This window comes from Electrophorus electricus, chromosome 24 (assembly GCF_041902795.1).
Source record: "Electrophorus electricus isolate QZ-2024a chromosome 24, ASM4190279v1, whole genome shotgun sequence".
NCBI lineage: Eukaryota > Metazoa > Chordata > Actinopteri > Gymnotiformes > Gymnotidae > Electrophorus > Electrophorus electricus.
In genome coordinates, this window is record NC_137520.1 from 1,465,356 (window position 1) to 1,477,500 (window position 12,145).

General features: G+C 48.7%; 1 protein-coding gene across 3 annotated transcripts in view; it reads left to right on the forward strand.

Moving 5' to 3' along the window:
- The first annotated feature begins 597 nt into the window (after window positions 1-597).
- plcg1 (phospholipase C, gamma 1) overlaps window positions 598-12,145 on the forward strand; it is a 30,334-nt gene continuing 18,786 nt past the window's right edge. Inside the window, exons 1-8 of one of the 3 annotated variants that reach the window (XM_081707011.1) lie at window positions 598-1,744; window positions 8,672-8,824; window positions 9,326-9,419; window positions 9,602-9,649; window positions 10,697-10,781; window positions 10,966-11,049; window positions 11,596-11,618; window positions 11,771-11,828. In XM_081707011.1, the coding sequence (XP_081563137.1) occupies window positions 1,528-1,744; window positions 8,672-8,824; window positions 9,326-9,419; window positions 9,602-9,649; window positions 10,697-10,781; window positions 10,966-11,049; window positions 11,596-11,618; window positions 11,771-11,828 (762 nt within the window). In that variant the 5' untranslated portion in view covers window positions 598-1,527. The other 2 variants (XM_035522360.2, XM_081707012.1) reach the window with 2 other exon arrangements.

Sequence of the window (12,145 nt, forward strand, 5' to 3'; positions counted from 1 at the left end):
CATGCCGCCTTACAGACGTGCTACAAGTTAAAAATCGACTAAGCTGGCAATCCAAATGAGGAGAAAAAGATTCACACAAATATGTCTCATGTCCGTCCTCACCGCTGGGAAACGTCTCCCTGCATTATTACCGAGTGAAGCTGTACTTTGGTGATTTTAATGTTTTGGCCCCTTTAACGTGAAGTTGGCCCCTTAACTAGATCCAGACGCCAGTTGCAGGTTTTTGCTCGTTGCTGGCTACTGTAAATCATAATACGCTATTAAAACTGAAGCACGTCCATGTCACAGGTCACACGCGCTGACCTCACAGGGCATAAACAGAGTTCGCACGCACGGATCTGGCCATCTCAGAGTCTTTCTGCTCGCGCGCTGTAATGGACGTGCGTGGGGTTTTCAGAGCTACACTTCTGCTTGTTCAGCCTTTAAAATGTTACACCTCCACCAGAGTAAAATACCTCCAGGGGCCATTTCAGGTATTTTGGGTCTCGTTGCATTTGGCGAAACGTCACCCCCGGTAACCGCGCAAGCAGAATGTTAATTTCGCAGGTTAAGGGTCAAATCTGTAGAATAAAAAAAAGCTGCACGGGCTGCGTTTGTGGTCCCGAACGAGCCTTCGAAGGCGCGAGCTGTGTCTTTAAGAAGCCGCGCGGAGTCGAGCAGGAGGGAATGGGGGAAGGGCCGCGCGCGCGCGCGCGTGCCGCGTCTCAATCTGACCCGCTCGCGTATGGCGGAGAGCAGCACGCACCGCTTTTCCCGGGACTGAGACGCGTCGCGCCCCGTCGCGAGACAAGATAGTCGCGCGGACACGTGAAGCGGGCCCGGGGATGTGCCGGACTGAGATTGCGGCGATACTATGCGCTCTTCTTTTGTCGTGCCAGTTCCGTTTTAAACGGTAAGGGAGATTAGAAGATAAAAGCCAGCGGAGCAGCTCGCTCGCGGAACTGTCCCACTTCTTTCACGCGTAACGCAGCATAAATCACGCGCCACGGCCCCGTGCAGGCAGGCGCACGCTGTTCGTTTATTATTCGCCGTTAAACGCGATTCCTCGCTGCGGCGGATTACGTTCATCCCGAGCTGAGGTCATGTTCGTTAGCTGTTAGCCGTTAGCCTGTCACGGGTTAGCTCCCGTCCCGGGATTATCACGGCCATCCTCGCGCGTGGTGTCGCCTAACGTCGGCGCGAGAGGCCGTGACGGGCTCGGCGTGTGTGTTTTCTCCGCCGTCTGGCGCGTTTTGTTATGGGCTGGAGCCTCCGCTGCGAACACACACGCTACTGTTCGTGTAGCCGTAGGCTAGCGCGAGCTGCGACCTACCGGGTTCGATCAGCGCGAGCACCTCCCGTCGCTTCGCACGCATTCCTGCCCCGACACGCACGCACCCAGAGCGGCGCGGACTAGCGCGCGCGCCCGCCGGTCTTGCGAGGCGTCGTAGTCTTGTTGGACCCTGCAGCTCCGCGCGCTCTCTGTGCTCTCTTAGGTGTCCCGCTCACGCCCCGGGAGACGCGAGCTAGCCTCGCGCGGACGCGTCCATGGCTGCGAGCGCCGCCTTCTTCTCCAACGGACCCGTTCCGTGGACCCCGAGCGACACGGAGATGAACAACGTCTACCGCGACCTCGAGCTGGGGACCGTGCTCACGCTCTTTTACGCCAAGAAGTCGCAGAGGCCAGAGAGGAGGACGTTCCAGGTGAAGCTCGAGACCCGCCAGGTCATCTGGACCAGGGGCACGGACAAGATCGAGGGAGAGAGTAAGTACCGCGCGCACTGCCGGTGCCTTCCCGGGCCCCGTAGCCTGTGTGTGCGTGATGCGAATCTTGCACGTTTGCTCGCTGCGTTGAGCGCCGCTGCCCGTCCGGACGGCTCGTGCCGAGGCTGCCGCGGCGATGACACGCAAAGGTTTCATTCCGGACGCGAGATGTCACAGTAGAACCGGTTTCCTCTCACTGAACTGGTCTGTTCGCCGGTTTACCAAGATGGAAACATGTGGGACATGCCGCGTGGGCAAACGCTCCGTCATTCTAAGGGGCGTGCAGACCGCGAGGGCTCGTGGGTTTCCATCATCGTGGAGGATCACAGGCCTGCCGACGCCCGTGCAGGCCCGTGCTTCTGTGCAGGGCACGACGCGCGTGCGAAACCGTGCAGAGACGCTGACGTCTATGGGGTTTGCGGTCGCGTCCAAGGCGCTCGGTGAGCATCACGAGGCCCTTTCTGTAGACGCGGGTCCCGCGCGCCTCGAGCAAAACGCTGCCGTGCGGCAGGATGCCTCGCTCACAGCTGCACTCTGCTCCGGATGCAGCAGCGGCGCAGGAAAATGGCTGGAGCGATGTGGGTTTTTTCCCCCCTTTGGCGTTTCTGTTGTCTGCTCGGACATGGTGAGGTGGTTCTGCGCGCAGACGCAGGCTTGAAATAAACAAAGAAACCTGGCTCTTAAGCCAAACTGTTCCGCTTGTTGTTGTTGTTGTTGTTGTTGTTATGAATCACCATTGGCTGGCCTGTGAAAGGGGAACGTGGTGCATTTGGGAGCATGCTCCGGAATGGCACACACCTTGGCGTGCGCCAGGCGCGCCCGGAGAAGTGGCCCAAAGCGCCTCGGCTGTCACACGGTCCCCGCCGAGGCAGTGAACGTACCTGCGGGACACTTCGTCTTTACTTTTAAAACCACCCGGAGCTCTTCTGCCGCTAACGTCTAGACATTTAGGCTCCATTTATTATGCCACCTTTCAGTGTACCGTATTGACGCTCTTCATGGAGCTGTGTGTGAGCACTCTGCCGTGGGCTGATCTGCGATCCGTTCCCGCCGTGTCGCGAGCACGCTGGCCGCGCGTGCCTTTCCGACGGTCCGATGGACCTGCCACGCTACAGGTGACGTATGGGACCGAACGGCACGAGCTCCTGTTGTGATTGAGTTGTACGAGGCCTGTGGTACGCACCGGTAGGCGTCGCGGCTCTGTGCTCTGAGGTCAGTTCTGCTACAGTTGTGAATGTGCTTATTGTTCCGAGTCTTGATGCAGATGACCTGCGTGTGTGTGTAAGCTGTGCGAGTTTCCCACACTCCCCATCCGGTTGCCGCCCTGTGCCCGCTGTGCCAAGCGGAGCTGGCATGACATGCCCTGTGCCGTGCCCCCTGGCCTGGCCCGGCCTGACTGCTGAGGGGATGCAGCCTTGCTGGACGAACTCCTGAAAGAGCTGAAATCCAGACCTGATGCTACAGTGCAAAGAGGCTGTGTGTGTGTGTGTGTGTGTGTGTGTGTGTGTGTGTGTGTGTGTGTGTGTGTGTGTGTGTGTGGGTCCTGTAGTTTACCTGGTGGAGATGGATTCTTCTATTCTATGGATTCTGTTTATCTTGTTGACAAACATGTAAGTCACTCTGGATAAGAACGTCTGCAAGATATTCTGAAAGAGTGTGTGTGTGTGTGTGTGTGTGTTTGTGAGACAGGAAGGGTCTTGGCTGTGCTCTGCAGTCTTATTTCCTGCTGCCCTGCTTAGACTGAACTGCAGCTTTAGCTGAGAGTGTGTGTGTGTGTGTGTGTGTGAGTGTGTGTGAGTTCATTGTAGGAGAAGAGCTTCCCTCCATGTGTTCACCTTTCTGTGCGTGTGTGCGCGTGTGTGTGTGTGTGTGTATTCATTGTAGAACAGCTTTCCTCCATGTGTTCATTTCAGAGTGTTAGCTGGAACCTCTATATATATACACACACACACACACACGCACATGCACGCACGCACACACCTACCTGCCTTTTAAACCCAGTTGTAGGCCTTGTTTGTTGAACCAACTCCACACATGTAACCCGCAAATATACAACCCGAAGGATTTGGGTGAAATGTTGCCCAATATTCCAGAGAATTCCAGAAATCATGTGGATGGACTCTGGAATGTTGATGTAAAGTGTTTTTTTGGAAGTGAGGAAATAGGTGTGAGGTTTCAGTTATTAGGAAAGAAAGTGGAGAGGAAACCCCTCGTTAGTCTGTTTGTGTGTGTGTGTGTGTGTGTGCCGGGAAGGGCCGGGCCATGGATGGTCATTTATACAGGCCTGGCTGAGTGTGGGGTGGGGGACGAAGATTTTATGACGTGTGTGTGTGTGTGTGTGTGTGTGTGTGTGTGTTTTTTTGTTTGTTTGTTTTTTTTTGGAGAAGTTGTGGTTTGTATAGTTTAATTAATAGATGTGCATTATGTGTAGTGGAGTTTATGCTAATTGGATGGCTCTGTTAATGTTTTGCGTCACCAGGTGATATTTGGGATTTCCTGGGCCCTTAAGCAGAACACTCCAGACACCTGACACTGTGCGTGCGTGTGTGGCGATGGTAGAACCATATCTGTGCTGCGGAGAGTAATGCACATCTGGAAATGTCCATCATGGACACACTGCTGCCATTTTAATGCCTCTCACCAGGTCTGACAGAGGAGTGTGTCCAGTCAGAAACACACACCTTTGCTCAATCTAGAGGTCTGACTACGTCCTGCTGAGGGCCCGGGTGTCCTGATACTGTTACTGCACTGTATGCTCCATGTGCTAAAGACGGACGTGCGCGCGCACACACACACACACACACACACACACACACACCTGTCCCATCACTGTGCTCGGAAGTAAGAGACGTCTCTTGATTTGGGAATTGATGCTTCCAGCATTTGTGAACGTGTGCAGAACTCAAAACACTGCGATGTTGATCAGATGACAACGTTCAGTGTTCACTGTCCAAACGTGTGTGTGTGTGTGTGTTAACCAGACTGAAAAATGTGATGGCAGCAGGATTCTGATCTTCTGGAAAAGAGTTTTGCGGACATAAAGTATCTGCAACATGTGGATGGAGGTCAGCAGGTAGCTGGCGGGTGTCTTCTTCCAGTGTTGCTATGGCGACCCTGTGAGCTCTGTGGTTTTGGGGGTTGTGTGTCCCGGGGCGCACGCCCTTGGCGTGTTGGTGTGTAGGACGCTTGGCGTCCCCAGACCTGGCGTGTGTGCGTGTGCGCGTGCGTGTGCGTGTGTGTGTAAGTGCTGGAATGTTTTATTGTCATGAAAATGAAAGCGTTTATTTGTCAGTGACAGAGTTGACTAGGCTTTCTGTCTACTTTGAGAGGTGTATCTTACCATTTTGTTTTTATGAACATTTTAAGAGGTGCACAGTGTATCAGTAGCAGGTGTATTATTTGCTGATGAGGATGATTTAGAGTTGGAATTTCAGCCCATAATTAGAAGTGATGATGACAATAATCATCATCGTCATCGTGTCCAAAAGATGAACCCTTGTATTTAATTCCAGGTAGAAGAACAGTGCTAATGATCAGATGGGTGTTTGTACAGTGCAGCCTGTGTGTGGAATCGCATCAGATTTAATACGCTTGTTTCTTTAGTCATTCAGAAAAGTGTCTGGTTTGGTGACGCTGTAGTTTTGGTGATGCTGTGTAGTTTTGGTGCTGTAGTTTTTGGCACTTATTTGAGGAAGGGTAGCAAATAGTGAGTTGTGTTCCCCATTGTGTTGAGATGACTGCAAGTTTACAGTAACCGCGATGTCTGCTGTAGATCCGTTTGTAGAATTTAATATGGCTTACACATACATGTAGATTATAGATGAACTTGCTTTAAAACGCATAAAGGTAAAATAATTTGTTATTAATATCCATATCTTCCACAACAGCAGGTGGTGTGTGTGTGTGTGTGTGTGTGTGTGTGTGTGTGTGTGTGTGTGTGTGTGTGTGTTCAGAGGAGCTGGCTGGAAACTGCGTGTGTTCAGTACCGGAAGCCTTGCAATGTCACTGTCAGGCAACTGTGTGTGTGTTGTTGTTTTTTTTTTAATAACCCTTAAGAACTAGCTGTCCAGAACTAGCTGTGCACTCGGACGGTGTGTAAGTGAAAAGTCACCGTCTCATTCTGGTGTGTCTCCGTCACCACAAAAATAAATAGAAATACAGTGGATGAGACCTGGGCTGTGTGTGTATTAATTAATGTGATTACTTCATTAATCAGATATATGTTTGCGTTTTTAAGGAGAAATAGAAAATATACAAAAGGGACGATAAGGCAGGTTTCTTTAAATTAACAACTCATTGGTTTCTGTTTATTTTATTACTGTCAACTAAACTTAATGTATTTTATTCAAATACAGTATTACATTCTGGGCTTTGACTAAACCTTTTCTGAAATGCAGAAACAAATAGCAATTAATTTTTTTAAAAACCTATTTAATTTTTAAAAAATCCCTGCTGCCTTCCATAGGAAGTCTTTTTTATTTATTTTTTCGTGTTTTTCATATGAGCAGAACGTTCGTTTGTGAGGTTGTTAAACATTATTTTGATGACGCTGGTATAGTGATGCTAAGGGACTGTCGATATAAACAACAAACACACAACAAAACAAAAAACTTTGGTTTACACACGAGAAAAATCGACCAGGTAAAACCAAGTAATTTTCCACCTGCTACTGCCCGTAACGTTTACACTCAGAGGCCCTCAGCGTGTGTGTGACAGCATAAAGCGTTTGAGAACAGTAGCTGGTTTGAGTTGTCAGAACACAGCAGTGCAGTACAGGAGGAGATCCAACATGACCCTCAGCTCATTCAGGCAGTCGAAATACGATTGTACATGACGATTTGATTTTGAACGGACATAGTAACTGTTTTAACCCAGAAATCTGCGCTTATTTACATGTAATGAAGTGACTTGTTGATTTAGAGAGTTTAGAAAATTAATTACAAATCAAAAACTCCTGTTGGCTTTGGTGCTTCTTTTTTTTTTGTGCGTGCGCGCGTGGACATTAGTCCAGCTGTCATCTGAAATGAGACGGACTACGCAGTTTGTAAGGGTTCCCACCAGTGTCTGTAAGGGCCCACAGTTCACACACTACGATCAGAGCAACCAGATCGTGAAGCCTCAGGAACCATGCGTAGATATCTGCACAGAGGTGGGAGAAAGTGTTGGACGCCCGCCATGCTCACCTCTGCTGTGTTTCATAAACCAGGCCTTGGTGGAGTGGCAGAATAGAAGCCACCATGGAGTTAAAGGAAAGGACTTGGCAACACGTGGAAACGTTTTGTCTGGTCTGAGAACTTTGAGAAGAATGGCCAGCACCGAATCTGGTGAAAAACGGACACCGCACCGCACAGCACATCACCTGGCTAATGTCCTACCCCTGGCCTTAACCCCTTAACTCTAACCCTATTGTGAAACATGGTGGAGGCAGCATCAAGTTATGGGGGAGGGACCAAAACAACCCTGGAGAGGCACAGGAGTGTGAAGGTCAGTGAGCAGCCCCGCCCATCTAGGCTCCAGCCCCGCCCACCGTCTGTGGCGTGACCTGACCATCACCATCTGCACTGGCGAACGTGTCCAGATTGGAGAGTGAAGCCAAGTAGACATCTCCAAATAAACGGGCTGATTAAAGTGTTTAGTTCTGCGTGAGGAAGTGTGGGATGATGATATAATTGGCATTTTTACCCCACTCAAATTCAAACAGAATAAAGCAAAATAAAGTGTGCAACAAGTAAAAAGAGATTTGAATACTTTCAAAATTTGGCGAGAGAGAGAGCGAAAGAGAGAGAGAGAGATCGTTTCCGCTCAGGACACACTGCGGTCGTGGAGCGGCACAGGAAGTGTGACGGAGTCAGGTGGAGAACATGTGCGGGGGCGGCGGGGCAGCACCTCTGTGTCTTATGCTGAGGTCAGTGACATCGCTGCAGCCGTCGGCGGCCCGACGATGCCTTAATCCCGTCCGCGGCCATACGGACTGTGCGGGAATCTGCAAATTGGCTTTCTAAGAAGTTTCCCATGTGTGGAGAGCATCCGGACGGTTGTGGGCTTCTGGGATGCGTTTATGGGGCTGTGTGCAAGTGCAGAGCGCCGAGAGAACAGGGAGCTAATCTTGGTCTAGGTCACGCAGACCTGCTACAGACCTGTACCCAGTTCCCACACCACACACACACACGTCTTTGTCTTGTGTGCCCCTCCGGACTACGTGCTTCTGTCCTGGGATGGGCCTTGAAAGAAAGGCTGTGCGTGAACGTGATTTAAAGATGGACCTCAGAGTGTCCCACAGAACTGTGCTCGTCAGGGGCAACTGAGAGGACTGGGCGGGACCCTCACAGCATGTAGTTAAAAAAAATCGGATTTATTATTTGCTGCTTATTTGTATGTTATAGAAAGTATACCAGTAATGAGTTAAACACTGCATTTTGTGCACTTCTAGATTATGAATGCACAACAATATGCTTCTCCAGTGAATGGCTGGATATATAATCCTGCTCCAGTTACTGTATGGATATGTAATTCCCTCAAGCAACTGTATGGATATATTATCTGGTCCAGTTATTGTATGGATTATATAATCCGTTCCAGTGACTGTATGAACAGTTAATCTGCTACAGTAACTATGGATTTCACTACTGTGTTTTGCATTAGTTTGTAACTTGTCTGTTGTTACAGTCCAACTAAAAGGCTTTTGGTTTGACGTTAGAGGTCATGAGATGGGATTAGGGAAAAGGTTAATGAGGAGTTCAGATTGAGTCCATTCTGTGTGTATGTGTGAGAGAGATCCGGCGGTAGGGTATCTGGTGAGCAGAAGCAAAAAGAAACGCATTCCTCACTTGGAGAACACACTGAACAGGTTTGCGTTATTTTTTAACGGGGGTTGGGCGGATTGTTGTGAATCCGGATTACTGAAGCGCCGCCCCTCTGTTTTGTCCAGTTGACATCCGGGAGATTAAGGAGATCCGTACGGGTCAGAAGTCGCGGGACTTCGAGCGCTATGTGGAGGATTCAGCGTCCAGACCTGACCACGCCCACTGCTTCGTCATCCTGTATGGAACAGAGTTCCGCCTCAAATCTCTCAGCTTGGCAGGTAGGCCGTGATGCACGTATACACACAGTCTTGTATTACTACCCTAGTGGGGCGTTTCCATTAGCCTCGTGTGTTAAAGTGGCTACATTAGCTACACACACACACACACACACACACACACACACACACACACACACACACACACACACACACAGATGAACTTCACCTCAGGAACCAAAAGCAACTTCCCCTGTGCAGACAAAGCAAGTATCTCCAGCAGCTTTAAAGGTTCACATTTTCCTATCATCATTGGATCATTTGATCCCGACAAGGAGATTAAAACATGACCACACACACAGAAGCACACACCACAGTGTAGATTGACCTACAGCCCATATTGTGGATCTAAGCTCAGTGAAACACACTTTTAAACGTATTACTGCAGTCATATGTGATACACCACCACAGGACAGTTCAGTGACCCTCTAGCACGCGCGCACACACACACTTCCATAAAATGTTCTCCCTAACCCCCATCCACTCTGTGTGTGTGTGTGTTAGCAACATCAGATGAGGAGATGACCATGTGGGTGAGGGGTTTGACCTGGCTGGTGACCGACACGGTGTCCTCCCCTACTCCTCTGCAGATAGAACGGTCTGTACCTCTTTGTGACCTCTCACCTTTAATCTCAGTCTAACAATAACACACTCCTGGTTTTGAACCAAAATCACATTTAGCACCAAGTGGCTGGTTATAAACCAGAACAAGTCTTCAGTGTTCAAGGAAATGACTGTAGTTACATGTTTTATTCAATTGTTCTGTCTCTTGTCGTTTAGGTGGTTAAGAAAACAGTTTTACGCTGTTGATCGCAACAGAGAAGATAAGTAAGTCTGAAAACATGGATTTTCATCTGTAAAAGTGCTTGTGGGATATTAATATATCATACTTTGTAGTTTAAACGGTCATTTTAATCCATCGTAGTTGGTAGTTTAAAACGGTTTGTGTAATTTTAATCCAGCATAGTTTAGTTTCATTGCCATTCAAAAGCCTTTTATCTTTGTGGAAAATCTGGCACTGTAGGCCCGGTGTAGTTGTGTGTGTCTGTGCATGCCTGAGTGTGTGTGTGTGTGTGTGTGTGTGTGTGGGGGGGGGGGGGGGGGGGGTTTCAGAGTGCTGGGTTCAGTGTGCTTCTTTGCTACATGTCAGTCTGTCTTGAGGGTTTCTGTGTTGGTCACAATGTCCCAGATGTGAGGAAGGCGGACAGACGGACACGCAGGCTTAGCAACATGGCGCTTTCAAACAAGTGCCCTAGTTCAGGTGAAGTGCCCTAGCACAGATGAGCACTAGGGCACTTCATGTGTTCTTGAAGCCTGATTGTAGGGTTTGTTGTGCTGACTTGCTCTCACCTTGCAAGAAGCTAACTACACACACACACACACACACACACACCTGTCAGGCGGAGAGAGATGGAGTAGAGCTTCTCAGCTGGGGGTTGCAAAAGCAACTATACATCCTGCAACAGGAAACGAAGCTCACACTCACACACTATCACTCACACACTCACTATCACACACACACACTAACACACACACTACAGCAGAGTAAAGGAAGCCTGTAGCAGGCTGTGTTGCGCAGCGACTGCAGAACCTCTCTGTTCTGGGACCTTCTCTAATGTAACTGGCAGGTTTATAACCAGGCTGACCCAGAATGCATTGCCTGGCCGTGCGTGGCACAGGGAGACGAGACTGCCTCCTGGCTGTGATTCATTTGGCTTTGGGAGGGCAACTGCTGAGTTCAAACACGCCCGGGACTGTATATTACGAGCCTAATATGTGAATGTAAAAATGTTTTAGCCTCATGAATGAATGCATCGTGTGTTTGAATTTAGGCTGTGTGTGTGTGATCGTTTTTCTCTCTCTTTTTTTTTTTAGAATCTCCTGTAAAGATCTGAAGAACATGTTGTGTCAAGTCAACTATCGAGTCCCAAACATGAAGTTCCTACGAGAGAAGCTTCCGGTAAAACCTACACACACGCACATACATACACTCGCACACTCCACCGTTAGTGCTTATTGTGGCCCCCCCGTGTGTTTTTAGTGCTGTTACTGGCAATGTTTTATTAAAATCTGTGTGTTAATGTAATTTATTAAATTGTGGGGGGAGGGTAAATGTCCTTTTTATTAAACGTTGTGTGTTCTAGGACAGTGATTTAAGAAGTGGAGACGTCTCTTACAGTCAGTTCGCCCAGCTGTACCGTAGCCTTATGTATGACGCCCAGAAATCTGTGAGTGTTCTGGCTTCTCCGTGTGTGTGTGTGTGTGTGTGTGTGTGTGTGTGTGTGTGATGAAAGAAATGGCTCTTTCTCTCCTTCTCCTCCCTCTCTCTCTCTCTCTTAAAAAGCAGGCCATCCTTAGGCCGTGCTCACACACACACACACCACAAACACACACACACAGATGACCTCTGTTCCCAGTGACTAAACAATTATTCAGTCGTGTGTCTGTGTGTGTCTAACTTTTGTCTTTGGAGATTTAATTACTGAAGTGTGGGGCGGATTATTCCTGTTTTGAACATAACTGACTGACTGACTGTGGAATGTTGGAATGTGGATGTCTAATGTGAACACACTTGAGTGTGCTAGCTGTCAATAACGGCTAAACCGAGCCGCAGGATTCTGTTAAATGTGGCCATTAATCTAAGATGATGGATTTGGGTTAATCTGGGCATTAATTCTGATGTATTGTGGCTGTTATGGGTACTGTGTGCACTCGGTCTGCTGACTGTGAAGTCCAAACTAAACTGATCCATCTCTCCTAATCTCTCTCTCCAGATGGACATATCACTCCTACAAAGGTACTTTCTACTTCTAATTCTGCTCTCCGATTGGTTGTATATTTTTAATTTGTTTTAGTCTGCTCTCTGATTGGTTGTACATTTTTAATTGGTCTTATTCTGCTCTCTGATTGGCTGTATGTGTTTTGCTGGGTGCCTTGCATCGCACACAGGCCTGACCAGAAGGTTTCATTGGAGGATTTCCAGGGATTTCTGATAGATTGTCAGAAGGTGAGAGGGTAGTTTTGTTTATCCTGCATCTGCAAAGTCACGTTCAGAGTTCAGTCAGCTGCACTTGTAGGTATGGATAACCAGTGTGTGGTAAACAGCATTGCGGTATTTGCATAAAAGCAACAGTCTGGCAGTGATTGTGTTTTATGAGGCTACACAGGCCTCACTGCTCAGTCACGGCTGTTTCCTCATCCCTGGTTTAGTGTGTGCACAGATCCCCCTGTGACTACAGAGAACCAGGAGGTGTATGCCCATAAACTTCATATTGCCACTGTAATGTAGGATGGATTATTATTTTTTTCCCGATATCAGTATCG